Here is a 25,524-nt window from a genome sequence, read left to right as displayed (position 1 = left end):
TATGTGTACTGACTAAGTCCTAAACGAAGTCTAGTACGTGTTGCTAATTGGAAGGATTACTTACTTGACGTGCTCCCGATGCGCTCCAAACAATCAAAGAATTCCGTGAATGAGTAATTATTTACATTTATTCGCCTTCTGTACAACAGGTAGAAGCTCAATGCATAATAAATAACAAACCGACATTCTCAACATATTAATAGACGCTAACACTGGCATAAATACAGCGCATACCTAGACGAATACACCGCGCTAGCCCAGGCGCATCTCAGGCGCATACACAGGCGCAGTCGAAAACTGTTTGCTTCTCCATTCTGCAACAACCTGAGCTCGTATTTTCCTCGCTTAAGAAACCTACCCGGACTCAAGATCTGCTGAGTCCAAAGTACATACCGGCCCCCTAGTGGCATGGAGGCAAAGTACATAATATGACTTAAATATAGCTCATACAGTATGGATATATTAAGTAAATTGGTGGCCTGTTAGTTTACAACAACAAATTGGCTAAATGTTTTGGCCAAGTGAATAGTGTGTTGGTCCTTATAAACTTCTGAAATTACTATCAAATTAATTTATTAAGTGAGACTAAGTGAAAACAGCCTCTACGTGGTGTTTGTTGATTAATGAAGCTTTTGTTTACATTCTATTTTATGCTAACGTAAATTAGTGCGTGAAATTAGCGCTAATATTGCAAAGCATAGCAACTTACTGTGTGTTAATCATCTTCGCTCGTCATCATATTTTCTGGCGCTATGTTCTCCGTGCTCCATAGACTGTATATAAAAGAGCCGTCCTCTCACAAACCGGCAACCTGCACGAAACTCTCCGAGGGGGAGGAAGGGGGAAGGGAGGAAGAACTTTGTGTGCTTTAGACTGCAGTTCTGGATCTGAAACACTAGGTGTCAATGCTACTTATTTCACCTTTAACTGTCTTACCAAGTAAAGTTAAATGCAATTTTTTTTTACCAGAAAGAATTTCTGTGGACTGCTGAGAATGCATTATATTTTACCTTCAGTGTTTAGTCTGGTTATATGTTTCCTTTTTGTTCTTGTGTGTGGCCCATTGAAAAAAAATCATTCTTACTGTAGAAAGACAAACCACTAAACAAAAACTCTCTTCAAACCACAAACATTTTAAAAAATTGAACAGAATCTTTTGACTGAAAAGCTGGCGGCACAGATCATTAACAGAGAATCTCCTGATTCCTTCAGGGTCTTAATGTAGAATAAAATAAGATTACCACACGAATGGATAGTCGTTAAACACATTTCTTATCAGACTCCAAACTTTGTCCTTAAATTATTTTTAACCAAAAGAACTGATCTGGAACTTCAAGCTATTTAATACAGAGCTGATAAAATCTTCTCATTACAACAATTTCAGGATATTTAATGTTTAATTTGCTTAAAAGAAACCTGAAAACATGATCATTTTCTTCTCTTCTCTTTTCTCTCAAAAAAGGTTTCTAAAATGTAAAAATCTATTAGTTTTATACTAAAACAGAACAGAAGCTTGTTTTTAATTAACAAGCAAAGCAAATCTAAAGAACTCTATTAAAAAGCTGTTAAAAATGTGAATTTCTATCATCTGGTTTAAAGCAAATAAACTGAGCATCATGTCACCGGGGATATGGTGGGATTTACTGCATACTTTATGGTTATAGTTCAGCATAAGAAGTATGGCCACGAGCTGTGGGTACTGACCGAAAGAACAAGATCGTGAATACAAGCGGCCAATATGAGTTTTCTCCGCAGGGTGGCCGGGCTCTCGCTTAGAGATAGGGTGAGAAGCTTGTGATCCGGGAGGGGCTCAGAGTAGAGCCGCTGTTTCTCCACATCGAGAGGAGCCAGTTGAGGTGGCTCAGGGAAGACCCAGGACTCGCTGGATGGACTACATCTCTCGGCTAGCCTGGGAACGCCTCGGGATCCCTCCGGATGAGCTGAATGTGGCCGGGGAGAAGGAAGTCTGGGTTTCCTTGTTTTAGGCAGCTGCCTCCGCGACCCGACTCCAGATAAGCAGAAGAAAATGGATGGATGGATGGATAAAGAGGAAGAATACAAACACACTATTAGCTAATTGGACCTTATCAGGACGTCATCTTCACAGATGAATTTGTTCTGAAATTCAATATTTCCTGAGTCCCAGCTCTGACTGATGTTGGTCCCAGGTATCGTCAGTCCATAAAGCTTTTCATTCAAAGTCCTCCAGTACCTTCAAAAGAAAACACAAAAATCAGCACATATAACATCATCCATTTTCACAAAAGATGATTCACTTCTTACCAGGTTGTATCACCATGACAACCAATGACTTAATTACTTTATTAACCACGACAATTAAGCTCTCTCAATAAAAGGTAAAACGTTTACTTTCAACCTTGATTCATGTTAATCTTCATGAAAAACTGTAATTGTCCATCTGCTGTCATACAACAAGCAACATCCATCTTTACAAAGACAATTAACTTCTTACTGAGATGCACAATCAACAGCTTCAGACGTCAGCAGTCATGTGACTAAACCAGCTGTCAGTAGGAAGCTTTCCATCACCACCACATCACTCCATCCCCAAACCAGATCTTCACCTCAGCTCATCAAAGCTCCTTGTTGTAAATAAACCCCGTTCACAATAGTTTATTTAGTATTTGTTTCTGTTTTAGGGTCCTGCCATCTCCATCAGTCCATAACATCTTCCTGCATGAGTATAAATCCAGCTTTAGTCTGGCTCAGAGCAGACTTGTTCTTGTAGTTACCATGGTAACTCAGCAGGGATTAATTTCAGCCACAATGATGGAATAGAACTCCCACTGAGACAAGCCAGACTTATTGAAACAGACTAAACTTTCCCTTTATCCAGCTTCATGGAACACCTCCTGGTCAGGAGTTAGTGCATTTTATACGTACTGAATGATAATTTGAAAAGAAACCTGGCAAGAAGTGAACCAGCTTTGTGATCCTAAAGAACCAGAGCTGAACTAGAAGTTATCTCAGTAAGGCACTAAACCTGCTTCACAGTACAAACTCCAGATTATTTAAGGGTTTGAAAAGGTGAATACATATGCATGCACTAGTGTCCAAACACAGAGTAACAAAACAAAGTAAAAAGATAAAAGGAAAAAACATGTGTTACAGTTGTAATGAAAAGAACAGAAAGAAGGCCAAGGCGGGCTGCGTACTTTTACAAACCACTGTGAAGCTCCAAAGCAGTTCAATGACAAATTCAAGTATATTTTGCATTTAAGAAATTGTTCAAATTTTCTTATAATAAAAGTTTGTAGAAACTGAGGGAAAAATAAAATATTTAAGTACTTTTTTAAAAGAAATATTTTCTTACTGAAGTGTGTCCTTGTGTCCATCAATCCAGACCCATGTGGTGCCATTATTCTGCAGCCCCATCCAGTATCCGTGAAACTTGTCATAGTAGTACTTCGTGTTTTGACTGATGAATTTCTGTAATTCATGTTATTGCTTATGATCAAATAAATTCATCTCAGATTTAATGGCATCAGTTCTGGTTCGTGTATTCATCATTTAATATTCAACTACAAATTTAAAAAATTCAATAAATAAATAATTGGCTTGTTTTTCATTTTTCTTTTAGAAATCTAAAATAAATTAAAATCAGGCTGTTTTTATACTTTTGATTTTAAGTTAAGATTTAAATAAATAAACTAGAAAAACGACTTTTCATTTTTATATTTAATTTCTTGGATTTCTGTGGGCTGGAAGGTGTTTTCTGCTTCGTGTGTTGTCAGAGTGGTGATATCGTATGGGTTTTCCTCAGCTACACCTAAAACCCACAACGCTTTTGGGTGGATGTTGGCCCCTCAGGGAGACAGGTGGTGGGATGTACCACGGTGATGCAGCAGTAGCGTAAAGTGACTGCGGCGCACGGAGGCCAGCCAAGGGAAGACGAGCGACCTCCAACAACCAAGACGACAATCCCGGTGTTGTATTGAGACCAGTTTCCTCGTTAAGATCCGTTCCCCCTTCAACCCTGAAAACCCGTCCACACAGGAAAGAAATGCGTCCTCGAAAGAAGGACTTTCTTTATTTTATATTCTCAACAACCTTATGTAACAAATGCTGTCATATACAAGACAAAGCCTTTATGATGTAATGTAATGTAATAATAATGCCTTTTTATTTATAAATCATTTTATCACTTGTTACCTTTTTAATAAATAAATTCTGACATTTTCTCACTTCTTGGTCATAATGTGTCGGTTCTAGCAGGGGGACGTGGCCGGGCTGGAGGGGGAACAAATCTCAACGAGGAAACTGGCTTCAACACAAATTAACTATTAAAATCAAATTTTGTTTGTTCGTTGTTTTTTAAGTTTAACTGATTTAAATCCTAACCCTTTAATTCTGTATGAAGTATTTGGTTCTTACAGTTTCTGAGACCTTTTGCATCACTTTAAGGCCAAAACTTAGCTTAAAACCCTGTTGAACACTGTCTGATACTTTTCTTCTGCCCCCTGGTGGATGCAGTAATAATACAATGATGCACCACGATAATTTCAAGATATCAACGGTAAATATATAAAAATTATTTGCATTTTTTTTTTTTTTGCTAATGGTTAAATAAAGATTCTAAAAAATAGAATTTCTCCCCATTTCAGGTTTTAAATGTTTAAATGGTTAATTTCACATCAAAAATGCATATATATATATATATATATATATATGTATGAAATTCCTAAAAGAATGATGAAAAACATACTGATGATTTTATTATTTTATTTCAATATTAAATGAACAAATGATCTACGGAGCAAATTCTGATCAGAACTTTTATTTATTTATCTTTAAATGGCATTTTGGTAAATTAGGAAAAGATGTTGGTGCAGTGTTTGTGTTAAAACTCACCTGTTCCTGCAGGTCATCAATAACAACCAGATCTGCGTTTTTATCTTGGCAGTACTGTCGACTGTCACTCCATGTCATCCAAGTCTGACTGTCTTCATAAAACAGGTAGCACTTTTTCTGGTACTGAATCCAGCCGGTGCGACACGACTGACACTCTGTGTTCATGAAATGAGAAGAAAAATGGAACCAGATTAACTCAGTGCAACGAAATGTCTAATTCAGGATACACACTGATCTTAACGAATACATCAGGTACTTAGTATTTTCTTTATGCTTCAATTTTGTAAGAAATTGTTCAACGGAAGTTTGACTATTTTATTTGTTTTGTTTTGTTTGTTTTGTTTTTTAATTTTTTAGAGTAATTTTTTTTTTTTTTTTTTTTTTCACAGCAGATGGGAAAAATATGTTTGTTCATCTAATAGATTATTTTTGAGATTTTCACCTCCTTTTGGAGTTAGTCTTGAGCCCCAGCAACACATTTCAGCCTTGTCTTTGTCACTTCAATTTACTTCCTTTCATGGAAAAAGTATTTATTTAATAGTCAGTTTGCATAAAAAACAAAGCTCTTTAGCAGACTTGTCTTCATTTGGCCTTGATACTGACTGTGTACCCACAGAAGTCTCTAAAATATTAAAATAACAAAGAGTATAGTAATATCTTGAATATTTTCTTCATCTTGTAAACTGGATCTGACAAAAATCCTGATGCAATGTGTTAAATTAATCAGTCTCATAGTCTGAGTATCTTAAGAAGTATATGTGAAGCATTAATGCACATATAGGTGAAAAAGGAAAAGAAGACAAACCCCTAAGGCAGAGAATAAACTCATTTAATTACATGTTTTTGTGTTTGTGCTTCACGTATTTTGCATATGTTTGATTCGTTGTTTCTGCACGTCCTCAGAAATTAAAGGACCATTTATGCTCCATTATGTGCGTAAATAGTGAAATCTGTTTCAAGCGTTTTCATGTGTCACCGTCCTCATACTTCCATGCATGTTTTGCGTTGCCATGGTTTTCAAGTTAAATCCTCCCTTAGTGGGCAGTGCTAAGTTCATTCCTGCGAGCCGACGTCAGTTTCAGACACCGTTTTGCTGCATTAACGCATCTACAAAGTTGTTTAGGTTGTTTTGGGCGGTTGTAAAACTTGCACAATTTCTACAGTTATTGTGCTCGTCTTTATTCTTCTTCTACTTATTTGTTCCCATCCTGTTCCTCTTCTTCTTGTCTGGTTCATTTCTTTTGCTGGTCACATGTCAGATATTCTGCTCAGCACTGCCCCTGTGATTTCCGGTGGTATTTCTTTGTTTTCTGCTTCAAGCGACAGAAAGCAAAGCTCCCTGATATATTGTAATGAAATGTATTTAACCAACATTTTGCTCAAGCTTTTGTTGAAAAGACTTTAAATGGAGAAGACATTGTTATGTAGCATGGCTGACTAAGTAATGAGTATGTGTTTTAAATTCTATTTCTTTGTAGGTCTACATTTGTACATTTTTTAATGAGGAGTAAATGCAGACGATGGAAAATGTATACCCTAATGAAGTACAAACTAAATATTAGGCATTATCCACATCAATGCCTTAAAATCTGTCAGAGGCTGAATGTGTCTCACCTTCATGCAAAGGTCATAAACTACCTTTTTTCCTGCTTTTAAACTCTCCCCATCATGAAACTGAGCAAGAGGAATTGCTGAATAGTATCTTAACTTCACACAGCCTGCTTCCTTAAAAGCTGATCTTATAGAGGCCGATGATAGGATACCGTTACGATCCTCACAGATCCAGAGTGCCTTCAGGATCTCTGACAATCTTCAGGATTTATCAAACTTCTAGGACAGAAGTATAGAAATCTGAAAGCCAGGTTAAGTCTGCTCCTCCTGCTTCTGGAGACAGAGATGTTTGCCATATCCCAGTCTTCCAGCCTGTTGCAGGAGAGATCTTGCTGTATCCAGCAGTCTCACAATGTGATGACAGAGGAGACTGAGCCGTCAGTCTTCTGAAGGCCATCGTTCTGGCCATGATATCAATAAAGACCTTGGCCTCCCTCTGTGATTGATAAGAAGGGGATAGATTTGCCTAACCAGTCCCTTCTCCTTCAAAAGGAAAAAAAGAAAAGATAAAAGAAACAAGATCATGTGATGTACCCTCTCATATGTGTCCGTGGATGGAGGGAGAGGTATAAGTTTGTGCCACTAGCTTATTGGTAACCAGGACACATTCTTTATAATTTAGCTGGGTATTTTGAATGTAAAAATCTTCAGTGCTGAAACCAAAGACCCCTTCATTCCACACATCATGTTCCCAGGCAATAACACGCCTAGTTAACCTTTTCACATGATATTTCCATATATACATTCAAAGACTCTATCAGGGCCTCAAAATCAGCTTGTTCTCTTAAAAACGCAGTGACATCATCAGCATAGACACTGACCACCAAAAGAAGATTTTCACCCATCCCAAGTAAATGAATCCTACCCAGCCTGTCACACAGCCTACAAAGCAAGGGTTCAATAGCTACGCTGTCCAGTTGCCCTGAAGTAGGACAGCCCTGCCTTATTCCTCTACTCGGTGGTCTACTGAGACCACCTCCTACCTACAGAAAACAGTCTGCATCACTTACCAACCACTTTACCCAGGAAGTAAATCCATCACCAGAACCAAACATTAACAGAAAATCCACAATTATTACATCATCTGCAAAAGTCAACTGGACAAAATGTCAAGCTTTTCAGTCAGGGACATGTGTGGGGGGGTAATACTTCCCATATTGCCTGGGAACTTAATACGGGGAAGAAGAGGAGTGATGGGATGTGGGGTGGGATGATACAGTTAATAAAGTTGGTACAAGGTTGTCTAAATGGAAATGGTTGCTACCCCACCTGTCCTATAGAGGATGTGACCTGATTGCTAATAACCTAGTAGTGGCCTTGATGGTTATAAGTTTATACTTTTCTCTCCTCCCTAAGGTCTTAAATACATTTAGTTACAGCATTTGATTTTGGACTTTTTGGAGCAGAAGGCACTGGAGGGAGGCCAAGGCCTTATTGATGTCATGGCCAGAAGAACAGTGATATGGCAAACATCTTTCTCCTGAAGCAGGAGCAAGCAGACATAACTGGGCTGTCAGCTTTCTATACTTCTGTCCTGGAAGCTTGATGGGTCCTGATGGTTGTCACACAGGCTGATGGCATATCAGGTCCATGGATCTTTGAGAAGCGGCTTTTTCATCATGGTATGATTAAAGCGGTGGAGATGTTTCCTGATTTGTTTAATCAGCTTTTTGGAATAAGGAGGCAATTATTCTTTTGAGGAGGTAAATCTAACGTTCCCATCTTTGACTGTAGATCCCATTATGAACATTTGGAAGGAAGATGAGGACGGGTTGCTCTTGCTAACAGTTTCAGGATTGGGGGAGTTCAAAAGCATGAGGAAAAGGTAGGTGAGACACTTTTGGTGCCTGACAGATTTGAAGGCTACGGATCAAATTATGCATGTAACCAACTGTCCATCCATCTGTGTATCCATGATAGTTTGTATTGAAGGGTCGTTGCCTTCTATTTGTTGTGTTTTTGTCTCCTCTTTCTTCTTTCTGCTTTCCCTTTTGCTGCTTTCTTTCATTTTCTGTCCCCCCCGGTCAGATTCAGCAAGATTACATAGATTCCATAAATCAAAGTAAATAAATAACAGTAAATAAATAAATGAATCAGATTATCAAGAGGAGCCTTAAATCCATAAACCAACAAAATCTACCAAAAACCACTTTATCCTCCTTATTTATAAAGATTCTGATAGTGTTTAAGACTTACAGTAAACCTTAATGCCCATTTATGCTTTACGCAGAAGACGGATACACAGATGGACGGACAGTTTTGTCCGTCCATCTGTGTCGGTTATGCATGTAATTTGGTCCGTTTTCACAGAGCTTAGCTATCCCTCATTTAATGCAGAAAACAGACCAATACCAGTGGAAATCATGGGGGCAATTCTGACAGTGGATGTCAAACAAACCAGAAGAAGAAGAGGATCAGGACGGTGACAAAGAAAAAGCAGAAAGCGAATGAAGACGAGGACAACATTAGAAATTGCACGAGCAATTTATAGCAAGAAGGCTGCTGGTTCGAAGGGGCCTTTCTGTGTGGAGTTTGCATGTTCTCCTTGTGTGTGCGTGGGTTCTCTTCATGTACTCTGGCTTCCTCCCACCGTCTAAAGACATGCATGTTAGGTTAATTTGTTGCTCTAAATTCTCCCTAGGCGTGACAGTGAATGGTTGGTTGTCTCTCTGTGTTGGCCCTGCGATGGACTGGCGATCTGTCCAGGTTGTTCCTGCCTCTCACCTGCTAAATGCTGAGATAGCCAAATAACTTCATATTAGTCAATATACATCCATTTTTACATTTAAGACCTGCAACACCTTCCAAAATAGTTGGGACATGGAGATTAATTTTGTAAAGTTAAACAAAAAGTGTTTTTTAATACGGTAATGTCAAGTAATTGTAATGATGATTTAATACAAAAGCATTATCCATGACAGTCTACGTCTTTGAGGAGCTCTGGGTTTTTAATAAGTTTATGAAAAAAATCAATGAACACTTTTTATAAAACAATGTTACTCAGAGGAAGACTGAAAGGGATCTGCTTAAATTTCATGCAGAAAATCATTCAATCATTCTTAGTCGTTATCCACTTTTAAATCAAATCAGAGCAAACTAAAGCATTTCCACACTTAGCTTAACTCATCTAATCATCGAAATAAGTTAGAAAGATTTGTCCAGCTCTATGGCACAACTCAGCACTGAATGCTGCGTGCACTTATGCCCAAAATGATATTGTGTGTTGAAATCATGATCTCATAATTAAAAAAAATACTATTATAAAAAAAAAACAAAAAACAAACACTGCCTTTAGCACTACACGACAGCACCTGGATCCAACTGGACTCACAGCAGCCAATCACTTAATTATGACGTCCCCTCCTGCTCGATTTCTTGCTTGCGTTGTTCTTACACTCAGGTGTAAGTCCCTTTAGAGAAAACAGTCTGTCAAATGACTGTAGAATAGAATAGAATAGACTAGACTAGAATAGAATAGAATAGAATAGAATAGAATACAGGAGGTCCAGGAAGACTGAGCACGCTCCTCCCTGCATACTTGGAGAGAGCCAGTGAGCTGAGCTGCTGTCTGTCTGTCAATCATTTCTGCCTGTGTATCCCGACCCGCCCACTCTCTGACCCCAGATCACCCCACACCTCCCACCCCAACCCTCGCAGTTTGAGGCATTTTTTTAAATTCAGCAGTGGGTGAAGTTACACAGAAAGTAGAGGGTACAATTACACTTTAAAACTACCACAAAAAGAATCAGAGACAGGTTCTTCCCCAGAGCTGTAGCAGCAATAGCCCCCCAGTAGTTCAACCTTTAAATGGAGAAAGTGTTTACAGCTTGTTCCGACACTCATATTGTTTATGGTGAGCGATGTCTTCAGTGGCATTTGAAGCATGTAGCAGTTCAGAAAGTGGTTCGAATTTTGCTGCAATGTATTGACAGAGATAAAGCCGAGGAATCCCCTCCTAATTCAAGAGTAGTGTTGGAGTGTTGAGAGTTTAAGTGACATATTGGTGAGTTTAGTTTGTTTTTAGTCCTGTTTAAATGGAGCTTTTAAACAAGCAAAAAAAAAAAAAATAATAATTTTCTCACAAATAAAGACTGAATATTAAAAAAACAAAGTCTTTGTGGCACAACTCCTACAACGAAGTAAAGTTGAGATTATCATACTTAATAAAATACAATAATAACTGTCTTAGCTAGGTTGACTTAGTTAAGTACTCACTTTTGTTCGGGCAAAATTCGTTTACTGGAAAGCTGTTGAATGTCAGGATGACTCCCAGTGTCCAGTTTAGGTCGTCTCGGTCTCTGCTCAGCTGCTCGGTCTGATTCTCCAGTCTTCTCTTTTCCATTTTTAGCTGCTCAGTCTGGTTCTCAAACATTTTCATCTTCACTGTGACCTGCTCAGTCTGATTCTCTAAGACTTTCTTTTCCACAATCAGTTGCTCATTTTGTCCTTTGAGGTCGCTGAGGTTTGCTTCCAGTTTGTTCATTACTGTGATGACTAGGAAGGAAAAGAGACAGCACATTAGTAAACTAGTCCATCAAACATAAAGTCAAATATCACTTTACTATTAATTGTCATCCACTGGCTATCTATGGTTGCTTTAATTCAGCGCAAGTCCATTAAGACCTTTTAAACGCACCAGCTGATGGATCTTTGGGAAAGGTTTATCTCTCTATTGCTTTATGATCCATCTATCCATTTGTAGTAGGACACACGTGTGTTACGTGCGTTATTGATTGCCATACGTGTTGGTCAGCCAATTACTGGGGGGGACGATCATATAAAAGGCAAGCAGGGCGTGCAGGCTGCCTCTCGCTTGCTGGTGGCTGGGCTTATGTCATTTCCTGGAATCCCGAACTTCCCCTCCTGGATGGTGCAGGTAGGCTAGCAGCCGTCGCTGCAAACTGTTTGTTTGTCCATCTAGTGCTGCTCACTCTGGTTATATGCTGCATGCTGCATAACTCGTGGATTTCTTCGCCTCACATGCGCCCCTGGATTTTGGTTATACACAGCAGTGTGACAACACGGTGCCTGACGCCAAGCTGCAGAGGACGAAGGCCTGTGAAAGCTCAGCGATAAGCTGTGCGATCCAGGATCATACGATTTGAGCTGTGGAGTGGCCGTGCAGCACCGGATCATGTCTGTTGGGGACTGCTGCTGCTTTGCTGCGCTTCATTGTGCTTCGCTTTGCTCGGGCGCAGTCATCTTGGAGGATCTTCATCAGGAGGACGCGCTTGCTTGCTTTTCTGGAAATTTTGACTACGTTGTGGACACTGATGCCGTCACCTGACCACTTAGAATGATTTCTTCCATTGACGGCCATTAGCTGAGCTAGTGCTCATGGTCTTTCCCCACCAGAAAGTTGACATTCCACGGCCCTAGAGTGAACTTTGGCAGCTGAGGATTGGACCAAGATCCCCACCTTCAGCCACCGCCCAGCTCACATTGCACCTGACCCCTACGGCCTCTTTCACAGGTGGTTAGCCCATGGGGACCGATGTCACCTTTTTGAGCTGAGCTTGACTGGGACCCCATGTGCATAGGGCCTGGCCACCAAGTTGCCATGAGGCCCACCTACAGACCTAGCTCCAGAGGGGACCCTGGGAACCCATATCTGGGCAAGGGAATCTTTGAACCAATGTTCTTTTTCTACATAGGGGTCTGCTGAGCTGCACTTTGTCTGGTCTGTCATGTAGAGACCTTTTTGGCCTTTGATGACATTCCAGGGGCATGAGGTCTCTGACAACATAGCTCCTAATATCACTGGAAAATGTAAACCCAACTACCACGATAAGGTGGCGGCTCTAGGAGAGGCTGCATTGTGATGTGGTGATAGAACTTGAAGAGGTTGATTGTGAGTAACTAGCACCATTCAAGTATGTAGAAGTTCATCTGAGCAGTGTACTGAATTTGTTAAGGAATATTTTTAATAATTATGAGAGACGTTAACAAAGTTATTTAATCCAAACCCATTACAGAGTTCTTTGATTTTATCTTCTGGTTAGAACATTCTCCCCACACTGAAACAACGATCATGCAAGCTGCTCTAATTGTTTATTATAGTTTAGTGCTTAAATAAAACTCACTGTAGACGATGAGGCCGATCATGCTTGCCAACAGGATGATGCAAAGTATCCCCAAACACATCGGCAGGAGATGAGTGCGAGAGTGAGAGTCTGCAACTGGTTCAATTTCTGCTTGGGGTGAAAAAAAGTGAATCTGAAATGACTAAACATTATGGTGGTTTACTATCTTGGAATGTGTACAGACACCATATGTTATAAAACTGGGTAAGTTCTTTTAAATAAACCTCTGAACTAGTGTGACATTTCCCCTCTGACCATGCAGGGTATATTCATGTACAACAATTTACTAACTGTGACATTGTCACCAGAATAATTTACAGTATGTACAGTAAAACATTCATTAAGAAAATGGAAGCAAACAGACAAAATACCAGAAAATAATTCATAACTTGCAGCTCATATACACTCAACAGCCACTTTATCAGGTCCAACTGTTCAATTACATGTTAACACAAATATCTAATTAGCCAGTCACACTGGGAAAGTGGCATGGATGCTGCTCTGAGTATTTCAGAAACTTAGGCTACAATACACACAGACTCTCCAACACTGGACAATAGAAGATGGAGAAACATTGCTGGTCTGATGAGTCTCCATTTCAGCTCCACATTCAGATGCTAGGCTCAGAATTTGGTAGAAACATCATAAAAACATGGATCCATCCTGCCTTGGATCAACGCTTCAGGCTGCTGCTGGTGTAATGGTGTGGGGGAGATTTTCTTGTACCACTCTGGCCCCTTAGTACCAACGTGGCCTGGTTTAACCAGCACAGCCTACCTGAGTATTGCTGCTGACCATGTCCATCCCTTTATGACCACAGTGGAGCATCTTCTGATGCTACTTCCAGCAGGATAATGCACCATGTCACGAAGCTCAGATCATCTCCACCTGCTTTCTAGAACATGAAGATGAGTTCACTGGACTCCAACGGCCTCCACAGTCACCAGATCTCAGTCCAGTAGAGCAGCTTCAGGATGTGGTGGAACGGGAGATTCTCATCATGGATGCAACCGACAAACCTGCAGCAACTGTGTGACGCTGTTATGTCAATATGGAGCAAAACCTCTGAGGAATGTTTCCAACACCCTGTTCAATCTAAAAAGTAAGGTAGTTCCGTAGTAAAAAGGGGGTCCAGCCTGGTACTAGAAGGTGGACCTGATTAACGGCTGGTGAGTGTACATGTACTAGAAACCCTCAAAATGCCAGAATGGTATTTTCAAACTTACCAAATTTACTTGATACAGTAGCTTCAGGCTCTTTTGCTTTGAACTCTGAAGTAGTAGTCGGGTCCTTGTTTTCCTCTGTGTGACAGAAATATTAACAATTATGGGAACCCTGTAGCCAGCCTGAAGAAACTCATCTGAAGTGTGTGGGTGTTATCTTAGGCTGTCTAATTCTGCTTTGTTGATAGGATTGTTATATTGACTGACACTTCTGATTTCCATCTGTTCAAATCATGTGATTTAATCAGATCAGATCAGATCAGAAATACTTTATTAATCCCTTGCAGGGAAATTCATGCTTTAAGCTTTTAACTGCACTATCAAATTGTCCATAAATGCAAACATACAATAGCAAATGATATAAAAGAAGCAGCAACTCCGAAGTTATAAATGTTCTGAGGCTGCAGAGAAAATTCAACTTTTACATTAAGCTTTTACACTAGTGCTTCATCCATGTGGATGCCCAGGTATCTGTTAGAACAAGTGAATTGATGTGGTCATGGGTCACCACTGACCTACACAATCAAGGTCAAACGCCATCTCAACTATTTATAATTTATAACGCTGAAGATTTGATGGTGTAGACTTTGAGCAACAGAGTTCAATAAGTCCAAAAATGGCAGCATCTTTGGAAAATCTAAAATGTTTGAATTTGTTTGTATAAACTGTGAACAGCACATTGAAGTATTTAAGACCTGCAACAAGCTCCAAAGAACAGAAGGGTGCAGTATATTGCATGTTGTAGTAAAATGTTATTACTTACTTGGTTCAGTAGTCACAGGCTCTGCAAATTTTACCCCAGAATAAACTGTAACATCCTCTTTTTCCTCTGCATGATAGAAACAACAATGCATAACTGATAAGAAGCAGTTTGTAGACTGTTTTCTGTATTCTAATTCATATTAGCAAAATAAGCTATCAGTAAATTTCTGCAGAGCAACACCTACAGACTCAGAAGAGTGAGGTTAGACTGCCTGTTTGCTCCATGTAGGAGACTGGAGTCATCAATGGTGATGATTTAAAGGGTGGAGTTGTACAGCTGTTTTGAATGTAGGCTTATTGTTGGGAACTAATATAAAGAGAGGCACCTGAAGAGGAGAAGTTAGCTGGGAGCTAACATGAGCTAGCAGTGTTAATGAAATGTTAAACATGTATTTTCCTTTGTACTCTCAATAAACGAAGCAATCTTAAAATAGTAATGTTTCTCGCAGTAATCAACTCTTGAATATATCACATCCCTAATTTTTACACTGCATTAACATTATCTGCATCTGCTATTTTCTTACTCAGCTTTGACATGAGAGGAAATACTTTGTTTGGGGCACTTTCCACAGCTGAAGGTCTGATACTCATCCTGCCATGAAATATTTATAAGCATGGCCGGCCCCAGGCCGGCAGGTGCCGGAGTTTTACACCCCACCCTACGCGGCAAAATGCTTACCGAAACTGAAGCTACATCACTAAGTCTCACACATTTTGTAACTAATGTACAAATTCTTGTCTCTTTATTAACAAACAAAACAAGGTCACTCTGAAACACTTATGAAAGACATTTTGCTGCATATGGTCATCACTTATATATACTCATATAATAATCACATGTATATTCAGTTTTCTTCATTCATTTATTATTAATCCTTTCACTGTTACTTTTTCATATTGTGTGTTTTCAGTTTAAAGAACTTTGAAGTAACTGTTTTTCTGCAGGTTTATTGTGAATGCTTGTGTGAGGTCAGACTGACCTCTCGCTTCAAAACTTGGTTATGGGAAAGTTAAGCCTGGTTTTCGAAGATGCACATCTGCGAGATAGCAATAGTTGTTTAGGATACCAGCCTGTTTTTGGTGAGAACTGGTAGGAGAGTGGCGCCATCCAGTCTCCTTTCTCTGACTTTATCAGTTTTGTTATTGACCTTCAGCTGGAGATGGGCTGAATAAAACTGTTGTTCTCTGATGAATCGGAAGAAGGTGTCCAGCTCCGGTCCCCGAGGGCCACAATCCTGCAGGTGTTTGATGTGCCCCTGCTCCAAAACCACCTAACTCAAATTACTGAGTCATTGTGCAAAACTTAATAGGCTGTTGGATCTATTTAATTTGAGTCAGGTGCGTTGAAGCAGGAAACACCGATAACCTGCAGGACAGCGGCCCTCAAGGACCGACTTTGGACACCCCTGCTCTAAACTAAACAAACCGCTATAAAAATTATAAATAACATTTAGTTAAAAATAATGTTTATTGCAAAGGTCCAGGGCAAGAAATGGCACAAGTGCAAATCCTAAAACATGTAAAATGGTGCAAACTACAAACAACTGCTACAATAATGATAAACAAAACAAAATAATGCTTCTGTGTAAAACAATAAATCAATCAAGCAATCAAATTAAATTTTTGATGCATGTTTCATATCTAAGTTGTAACACAAAGTTGTTTAGTTATTAAGATAATTCCCTCAGAAAGACACAGTCTGTCTGTATTCAGTCATGTAGTAGTGAAAATCATGTGTAGTTTGTGTTGGTTTGAAGTTCTCTCTCACTCTACTATGCCCTGTGTATCTGTCTAGTGAAATCTTAAGTCAGGTCATTTAATTATATATCAGTGTTTTCCTTTTCAGTGTTAAATTCAATTCAACTGTTTCACTCACACATCTGTTTGTATCTCTGTCCTCCATGTGTAAATCTCCACTATAGTCTACTTATTTTGTATTGCAGAAACACGTCACTTTTATGTCCAAGATGTTACAGACAGTGAATAATGAGAATAATGTATTATAAATGTATTATAATGCGTTATGATAAGATAATAAAATGGGGCACGGCTCAGTGGGTAGAGTGGTCGTCTTGTAGCCTGAGGGTTGCCGGTTCGATCCTTGGCCTGTCGAGCTCATGACAAAGGGTCCCTGAGCAAGACACCAAACCCCAGATTGCTCCTGATGGGTCGCCTTGCATGGCAGCTTCCACCATCAGTGTGTGAGTATAATGTAAATCGCTTTGGGGATCAGTACAGTAAAATGCTTTATAAATACAGGACATTTACCATAAAATAAACTAAAGATATAATAAATAAAAAATTTATATTGTATATCTATATATATATTAACAATCATGTTGTCATTGTGTATGCTGAGTTTTAGTAGCCTAAATATTGATTGTGTGTGTGTGTATTCATTGCACCTATATGTTTATTATCATGTGAAAGTCCACGGTTAAAGCTCCGCTCTAGAATCTTTGGCTATAATTATTCATTATCATTATTCATAAGTATGCATTGTCATAGCTACATCTCTGGCATTTATAAGGAACCAAATCCAAAACAACTGCTAATGAATTGAGCAAGTTATGGTTATTTATAAAGTGGATGCTCCATTAAAACAAAGTTTGAGTGAGCGAGCTGACTGTGGCAAGATGGCCACCAGTGCAGAGGTTCAACTCCACTGGCCAGCAGGGTGGCTGACAAATCTAGCCTTTATTGTATGCACACACACACACAAACCCACACACATACTAGTTGCTGTTGTGTTCGTTGTTCATGTTCATGGTTTTCAGTCTGATGTGTTCTCTTAGAAACCTTCAGGATGTTTACTGGTTCTTTCCAGGTGTAGCAGCTGTTTAGTTTATCGGTTTAGCTTTGATTGCAGCTCTTGTTTTTCTACCTTTTGTTCCCTTGTTCTATATTTTCTCTTCCTATTTCTCCTCTATCCATCTTTTTCCTTCTGCTGTTTCTCTGGTCCAGTCCAGCGGTTATAAGCAAAAACATATTTTAAAATAATAAAAAAGAATAACATTTAAGAGTAAAGGGGAGGCTCGTATCCAAAAGGCTCCTCTTAGTAGAGTAAATTTGTTCATCACAATACGACAGCCAGACCATCATTCTGCTGTCATGATAAATTGTCTATTGCTGTTTGCAGCTGTAACACCTAAATTCCCCAGTCTACAGGATGAATAAAGTACTTATCTTTTCTCTTATCCCTTCTGAACAACAGGAGACGATACAAACATTAATTTTGTTCGAACATGTCAGCACTCAAATGTTCGTAAGAGTTTTCCTGAGTGTTCGTAAGATAAAGGAATTCAGGATATGAAGATATCTGTGAATACGGCAATCTTAATAAAAAGCAGGACTTAAGAACAAGTTTGTAAGAATTGTTGGTGAATGAGGCCCAATCATCTCAGCAACCACAGTGATACAAGCAAGCTTATTCCTCACTGAACATCAAGCTGCACACACCTACACCAGCTGGAAATAATGACGATCCAAGAAAAATGAATTTCTGTTTCTGGGACAATTGATTGTATTTTAATGTACAATAATTAGTAATAATAATAATAAAAGTACATAAGACTGGATTAAAAACATGGATGAAATGCTTTAAACAACTCTACAAAGAAGCATTTCCTGAACCGATTGACTCCTGATTGAACACTGAAAAATCTAAGCTTGACTGATGGTCTAGTCTGGAGCAGATGATCTGCAATAAAGATTAAATCTCCAGTTTTGAGTGAAATTAAAGACAAGTAGGTTCAGCTGGGATAACTGGAAAATCCCAGCTGAATCTGGTGTCTAAGTTTAGTAAAACAGCCAACTGGAAACAAACAGAACTAGCTCCATAACTTCACTAAACAGACCTTTTAAAGACGTCTTAAAATCAAACATATTAACCATGTTTAATATGAGGAAATCAGGACTTCTTTACCTTTTGAAGGTGATGCATTTTTGTTAAAAACCAGAGTTGAATAATGTATTTCTTCCTCCATCCTTAAAGATCATCTGCTGCTGTTGATGTTTCAGAGTTGAGGATGAGACCAACCTTCAACAGAAGCTGGTACGCATATTTAAAGCTGTTACTGTAGGAGGAATTCCAGTTGTAGTTCATGGAGAACCAACAGGTTCCTCTTAACATTTAAACAGAAATCATCTGCCAACGTCTGAAAACAATACAGGAGACCTGAAGTTAACTTTTGGATATTCATTGTTATCATCACCTGTTCGTCAGATCTAGGAAGTCTGTCTCTGTTCCCACTATTGTGATACAAAGGTTGGTATAGGAAGTATGAGCCTTTTGGTGCTCAGGTAAGTTTTCACTTCTTTCAGACACACGGCAAAGAGTGAAAATACATTTTAATTGAATACACATTTTATTATTTTTAAAAGCCAGAGAGCCACATCAGAGGGATGAAAGAGCCACATGTGGCTCCGGAGCCGTGGGTTGCCGACTTCTGCTACAAAGAATAAAGACAGGTCATTTTACTTCTCATCAGATGAGGCTGAATACTTTTAGTGCCACCAGGTGGTTTATAGGGCCTAATGCATTTGTTTATGTAGCTTATAGTAGTAGCCTTAGCCTGAAGTCAATGCTAGGTAACAGCAGCATATTGCACAATATGCCATTAAACAGAAACAAAGACATGTCAATGCAGCACTTTATTCAGTTAACTTTAGCTACAGTTATGTTTTCATATATTTGTGACTCTAGCCTCTCCAATGTTAATGCTGGCATCTCCTTGCTACCAGAAAGCAGAGGAAGTATCTGTTCCAGTATGTCACCAGCCTGGAGAAGCTAGTTATGAGCTAACCAATTACCTCTCCAATGCTAACAAATCAAGACTTCAGGATGGATAACCTCCTGCTACAAGCACTATAGCCATTGTCAGGTGTTCAGTAGTCACATTTTAGGTTCCAAAGAAGATGAAGGGATAGGCCTGTTTTACTACCGTCAGTCTGACTGTGCAAATTTAGGGAATTACTCAGACAAAAAGAGGAAGTTCAGGGAAGGCAAATAGGAAGTTGGAGCTTAATTTTCAATTCCATTATTGGCACATTCTGACACACATATTTGTACATGTTAGGTTAACATGTACAAATATGTAGCAGTTATCAACACTGACATTTGAGCCACTTGTGTGTGTGTGTGTGTGTGTGTGTGTGTGTGTGTGTGTGTGTGTGTGTGTGTGTGTGTTACTTTGAAATTTTTCTTTACAGTATGATTTCCCATTTAGGAAGCAACAAATATTCAGAAAATGAATATATATATATGTGTGTGTGTGTGTGTGTGTGTGTGTGTGTGTGTGTGTATAGCTGCTGTGCTGTGTCTCATGTGATGTCCTTTAAAGTTTCATGTTACAAATCAAACATATCCATTGGATATTTAAGCTGCAGACTTCCACTAATGCTCTTTGCCTCGTGTTTGCTTTCACTACTGCTGCTACTCCCCTGATCACTGCTTGTTTTATTTTGTGTTTTGGAAGCGACAGACATGAATGAATAATTAAATTCATTTCATTCATTTGATGTACATGAAAAATGAAGGCTTCAGCAGCTGTTAATGCCACTTAGTTTTTCTTGTTTTACATCTCATATGTTCGTCTTCCCAGCAGCTATTACAAAAAACAAAACAAAAAAAATTCTGTCTTACAGCATTCTTACAAAATGAGGAACTACATCTCTTGCATTCGATTTCTCTGCAGCTCGAAGCTCTCAGTGACCTCAAGACCAAAATGGTGGTTCGACTCTGTGGTTCTGTCTGCTGAACTGAATACTGATATGTCCATAAACAATGGAGGAGGAAGTGAATTATGTGACTGTCACTTTCAAGACTAATCATATCTCTACACTCGGTGAGACATTTAGTTCATTTTTTTAACCTATAGACTGTGAGTGCTCTGGAACAGGACGTTTTTGACTCCAGTATCGTACTTATGTAGATTTAAGGTACTATTAACTGCCTCCTTTCCTTGCTTCTGAACTCTTATATTCCATTGCATTTCAAAACATAACAATGCTTTTAGTCTATATTTTTTTATTTTTCTCATTATCAGATTGATAGATTTTACTGGCAAAACACATATGATACACAATAATAACTGCATTGATAAATTTACAGTAAAGGAATGATTCTCTAATTTAGTTAGTTGTTGCTTGGTTAGATTTAAAGTAAACACTTATGGTAGGAAAAATGTGTGCCGAAGGAGGCACGACAGAAATCTCCTTCCCATTTTCTTCTATGAGAGCAGGTTCATCCTCCATTACCACTTCTTCATGGCAATAATGACCATCAACAGTGCAATGTCAGCTCCCATAAAATGTGAGCCAATCTACACAGCAGCACACTCTAAAGAGTTTGGAGAGCAGCCAAGAAAGAAAAGTTTATGAAATATACAGTAAAATTGTTCTGGAAGTTTCACCAAAAAGCAAATTAACATGTGACAGGTGAGGGTGCCAGGATTAAGTATAAAAGAAACATAAAAATTTTTAATTTATTTTAGTCCAGTTTAGCTTTACCTGTATAACACAAATTCATGACAAAGTCTCCTCAACACACTCTGAGAGGTATTACATACTCCCAGATGGACTGATGTAGAGGTGGAGCTTTGAATAGACATGTCAGACCTCATTCAAAGGTTTCTTTCACTCTCTTAATGTCTTAAAATGACAGGCATTACCATATACGGCCAAATTGCATATCCCAAATGTAAACTTTATTTTCTATTACATTATTTTCCTTTTTGCAGAGAAACCAAACAATATGGAAATCATCTATGATGAGGTGAAAACACAGGGAAAGGAATGGGATGCACATTCTGTTATAAAAGGTAATTTGTGGTTTTTGAATGCAAAGTAAACAAAAACAAAACAGTTACCTTGAATTATTGTAATAATGTATTGTTTTACTCTTGCAGAGAGTCAACAAAAAGCTACACTTTCCACCTTGCTTACTTTAGTTGTAGTGGTTTTGGGAATTACTTGTTTCATCCTGGTGTTGGCCATTGTCGTCATCAGCTTCCACTGTAAGTCTTGTCTGTCCCCGTGTTTAATAAATTTCAAACTAGTCTGGGATTACCAACAGTAACACTTTATTCCAAACTGCAGTCACTTCTGAACTGAGAAGACAGAACTTCACCTTAACTGAGGAGAATCTGCAGCTCTGGTCAGAAAAGGCTGCCTTAGAGAGAATAAAAGAAGACCTGATCCGAGAAAGAAACCAACTCAACTGGACTGTTGAAGTCATCCTGGACTACGAGGAATTCCCTGTGAAAAAACACTGCCCACAGAAAGGTGAAGTTTTACGTAATTGTAATGTAAATTAAATAAATTTTTCATTTTCACCAGAATTATCAGATTCTTCTTGCCTCTAATGTTGGTCTTATCTTTGTGCTGGTCCTGGACCATTGACCTTAACATCTTATTACAAAGGCTTGACCACATTATTGGGTTCAAGGGTCACATCTGTCTGATAGATTCAAAGTTCTTTATGAGCTTTGCCTTCTAAGCAAACCTGAGTTTGTTTTGGTGTACCTCAGGTTTCTGGTCTAGGTCCATTTTTAATCACTTTATGCATGTTTCCATTAGGCAGTATCACTATGAAAAATGACATACACTACTGTTCAAAAGTTTGGGGTCACTTCCCTATTAAATCCCATGGTAAAGTGACCCCAAACTTTTGTACGGTAGTGTACATATACAACATTTTTATGCTGATGATACCCAGCTTTATTTATTCATTAAAAGAGAGGAAAACAGTCAGCTACTGAACCTTCAGATTTATTTTAAAGACATTAAGGCCTGGATGTGGATTCGGGTTAGTTTTCTTGTAATGATTTACATGCATCACATTTTTGAACAATAATTTTCACATGCGTAGAACAATTTGACTTTCCAAAAATAGTAGAAGAAGAAACAATCATTTCTAATGTAAACAAACACTGCTGCATGTGCATATTTATTCCTATTTTAGTGATTTTAGTTTCAACCCCCTTTTAATCATTTTAAGTTGTTTTAAAATATCAAGCAAAGTGAGATATTGAATATTTCGTTGTCTCACTTTCTTCCTACAGTGTGCAAACCTTGCCTGGACGACTGGCTGCTGTTCCAGTCGAACTGTTATCTGTTTGCTAAATATGGCTATTCTAATAAGTGGAGGACCTGGGAAGGAAGCCGAAATGACTGCAGGGAAAAACATGCAGACCTGGTGGTGATTAATAGCCAGAAGGAACAGGCAAGACTCTTTTAATTATTTCTTTCTGCAAATATACTAGAGAGTTTTTTCATTTATAGACGGAGACCAAATTAAATCTTGGTAAATAACTATTTTCGTTTTATGATTATTTTTAAAGATGAATGCATTTGTTTATTTTTATTTTAAACTGAGGAATATCACCCATGTCTCAAATGTAGGAATTCATCAACAACCACACAGAAGAATACAATGATGAAAAGCACGGATACTGGATCGGTTTGAAGAAAAATACAAGGGATCCCTGGATCTGGGTCGATGGCAGCAATTTTACTCAGACGTAAGCATCAAGACACACATATGAATACACAACTAAGTACTAAGTTTTTTACCTCTATATTAACGGACACCAGGGTTTATTCAGTAGCAATGTCAACAACCAGTGAGACGCGATCAAATGAGCAAATCAATGATTAGTTAGAGAAATCCTTTACAACACATACATCTTCTTCCGTAACAACAGAAGAAGTCTGAGGTGAAAACATCCTCTGATTCAGTCTGGCATCAAACCACTGGTCTAAAAACAACATTTGAAGGTGTCCCACTGGTTGGACATGCGTTTGACAACTTCATTTAGTGACAACCATGGAGTCTGGGATGGCTTCAGTGCATTATGGGGCTCAATATGACCGAACTCTTGAAATTCCCAGAGCTCTTCCACATGCTTGGCACTGTTTTTAAAATATCCATGCAAGTCTCTGGCTAAATCCTCACACTGAGGGGGCTGTTTGCAGGCTTCTCTTGCACAAAGATGAAATGAGTGGCAAATGCAGCGCTGCACGGGCACACCAGGGCAATCAGCTTTGAGACGACTGGAGACAGAGTTGTGCTTCATTGTGCTGCAGCCATCTGACCCAAACCCAATGATATTTTCAAGCAGCACATTTGTGTCAGTGAATGATTTCATCATTTCCTCATAAAGCCTTTCTGCTTTCACCCCATCTCAGATAAAATATATTGGTCTGAAAAAATCTGTTTAACTTTCCAAAAACGAGTCTTTCCTCATCCAGCAATACACAGGGTTTGGACGGATTTCTAAGAGACTCTCAAAATAACAGTCACCAATAACATGTTTGGCTATTGCAGCTGACGTTGAACAGCCAAAACCGAGGCTCCGTGCAGTTTTTAAGTCTTTGAAAATGTCTTTTAAAACATCCACTAAATGGTCTGAAGCTGTCATGGCAACGCCATGCTCTGCTAAGAAGCCATCCAACTTCACTGCTGCTATTTTCACAGCTGTCTCAAGCTGAGCTGGATTTTAACTTGAGGTGATTTTAACTTGAGCAGAATTGGATTTTAACCACATTAAAATCCCATTAATATCGAGATTACAGGGGTGACCTGACTAAAACATGGCCAAAATGGCTTTAAAGGTTAAAAACAAATCAGCTAATAAAGACTTTTCAAGGCATATCAACTTTTGTTTTTGACCATTTAAGCAATTTTACACCAAGAGCCACTTTCACGGACACAGTATTTCATATTTTTATCTATAGTACTTGTACAGTGATGAAAACTTCTGCATCGGGCCATAACAAGAAGATCCTCCTGTGATATTTATCCATGGTATGGGCGTTAGCTACAGAGCTAAACAAAGAGGAACGGATCATACCAAAACTGTTAGCATACAGATCCATCAAATTTTAAGTAAATTACAACAATATTACAATCAGATTTTATTATTTTCACCATCAAATTCTACATTTTCACGTCATGTAATTCTGCTTCATCATGGTTGTGTTTTTCTCGTTAGATACTGGAGCACGCAGGAACCCGGCTACCAAACGTCATGTGCTTTAAGTAACCCTCGTAAGGATCCTCTGGCCAACTGGGACAAAGCCAGCTGCACCATGAAAAACTGCTGGATCTGTGAGAAAAAAGCCTTAATCCGACCAGAATGAGCCGCTGGGTCTCAATATGTTATTTAGTATTTGAGGATTAGTCATTTATTTATGCTGTTTTTTTCTCTCTCAAACCAGATTTTCAAAAAGAAAAACTTACTTTTTATGAAATGTTTTACTGTCTGCTTTATTAATTCTTATTGTATTAAATTTAAAATAAAGATGTGTATATGATGTATACATAAACTCTGTGTCTGATCTTTGATTAGCACCTGAGCCAGCTGGTACAGTCTAACCTCTCCTGTCCCTATAAACATTTCATCTATTTATTGGATTTATTTTGTGATGTGTAAAAGCTATAAATCTGTTTATACTTCATTGAAATGTATTTTTTTAACAATATTTCTTTATGAAATAACAGAAGACTGAATAAACTGATTGGGAAATATTACTTTTTAATGGATGTTAAAAATTCTTAAGATCTTTGACTATAAACTGATCCAAAACTGTGTAGTGCGTGTGTTCCTAATTTGGTCAAACCTACAGAGAAAAGTCCATCCTAAGCGCTACAACAGGAGTTAAAGGGGTAAGTCGCAGTCAGGTGCTGTTCAAAGTGTGAGCATCTCATTAGAAGCAAAAGTTTTTTCTCTTGAATATGATGCCAAGGAGGAAAGACATCAGCAATGATCTTAATGTTGCTGCCCATCAATCTGGGAAGGATTATAACATAATTTCCATCATTTTACAGACAGAAAGGTTATTCACAAGAGAAAAACATTAAAGACAGCTGCCACTCTTCCCAGGACTGGACGTACTAGCAAGTTCAGCCTGAGATCAGACATGAAATGCTTAGAGAAACTGCAAAAAACCCAAGAGCTCCATCTCAGACT

At 38.6% G+C, this 25,524-nt stretch overlaps 2 protein-coding genes across 4 annotated transcripts; one reads left to right on the top strand and one right to left on the bottom strand.

The window, feature by feature from the left end:
* Positions 1 to 1,924: 1,924 nt before the first annotated feature.
* On the bottom strand, positions 1,925 to 18,683 carry LOC121641021 (C-type lectin domain family 12 member B-like). Of its 2 annotated transcripts, none has more exons than XM_041986869.1 (8): positions 18,477 to 18,683; positions 14,553 to 14,618; positions 13,793 to 13,867; positions 12,567 to 12,677; positions 10,699 to 10,977; positions 4,873 to 5,027; positions 3,335 to 3,450; positions 1,925 to 2,212 (listed from the first exon to the last, which is right to left on the bottom strand). In XM_041986869.1, exons 1-8 carry the CDS (start codon positions 18,535 to 18,537, stop codon positions 2,074 to 2,076), a joined length of 1,002 nt encoding a protein of 333 aa, XP_041842803.1. In that variant the 5' UTR covers positions 18,538 to 18,683; the 3' UTR covers positions 1,925 to 2,073. The 2 variants fall into 2 exon arrangements, with proteins under 2 accessions (XP_041842803.1, XP_041842804.1); XM_041986870.1 differs by having other exon boundaries at positions 12,567 to 12,674.
* A 1,548-nt stretch (positions 18,684 to 20,231) lies between these two features.
* LOC121641989 (CD209 antigen-like protein C) lies at positions 20,232 to 24,872 on the top strand. Of its 2 annotated transcripts, XM_041988422.1 has the most exons (7): positions 20,232 to 20,397; positions 21,292 to 21,372; positions 21,460 to 21,567; positions 21,650 to 21,835; positions 22,615 to 22,775; positions 22,955 to 23,073; positions 24,547 to 24,872. In XM_041988422.1, exons 1-7 carry the CDS (start codon positions 20,337 to 20,339, stop codon positions 24,692 to 24,694), a joined length of 864 nt encoding a protein of 287 aa, XP_041844356.1. In that variant the 5' UTR covers positions 20,232 to 20,336; the 3' UTR covers positions 24,695 to 24,872. The 2 variants fall into 2 exon arrangements, with proteins under 2 accessions (XP_041844356.1, XP_041844357.1); XM_041988423.1 differs by lacking the exon at positions 21,460 to 21,567.
* Positions 24,873 to 25,524: the final 652 nt, after the last annotated feature.

The sequence above is a fragment of the Melanotaenia boesemani genome, chromosome 6, assembly GCF_017639745.1.
Source record: "Melanotaenia boesemani isolate fMelBoe1 chromosome 6, fMelBoe1.pri, whole genome shotgun sequence".
NCBI classification, from domain to species: Eukaryota; Metazoa; Chordata; class Actinopteri; order Atheriniformes; family Melanotaeniidae; genus Melanotaenia; species Melanotaenia boesemani.
The sequence above is the reverse complement of the archived record's forward strand: the minus strand, read 5'-3'. Positions and strand labels throughout refer to the sequence as shown.

Coding starts and splice junctions, on each gene's coding strand:
- LOC121641989 (XM_041988422.1), top strand. CDS start 20,337: ATGGAGGAGGAAGTGAATTATGTGACTGTCACTTTCAAGACTAATCAT. Junction 21,373..21,459: donor TGCACATTCTGTTATAAAAG/GTAATTTGTGGT, acceptor TTACTCTTGCAG/AGAGTCAACAAAAAGCTACA. Junction 22,776..22,954: donor TTAATAGCCAGAAGGAACAG/GCAAGACTCTTT, acceptor TCTCAAATGTAG/GAATTCATCAACAACCACAC.
- LOC121641021 (XM_041986869.1), bottom strand. CDS start 18,537: ATGGAGGAAGAAATACATTATTCAACTCTGGTTTTTAACAAAAATGCA. Junction 14,619..18,476: donor AAATGCATCACCTTCAAAAG/GTAAAGAAGTCC, acceptor TCTATCATGCAG/AGGAAAAAGAGGATGTTACA. Junction 2,213..3,334: donor GGACACAAGGACACACTTCA/GTAAGAAAATAT, acceptor TTTCTTTTGAAG/GTACTGGAGGACTTTGAATG.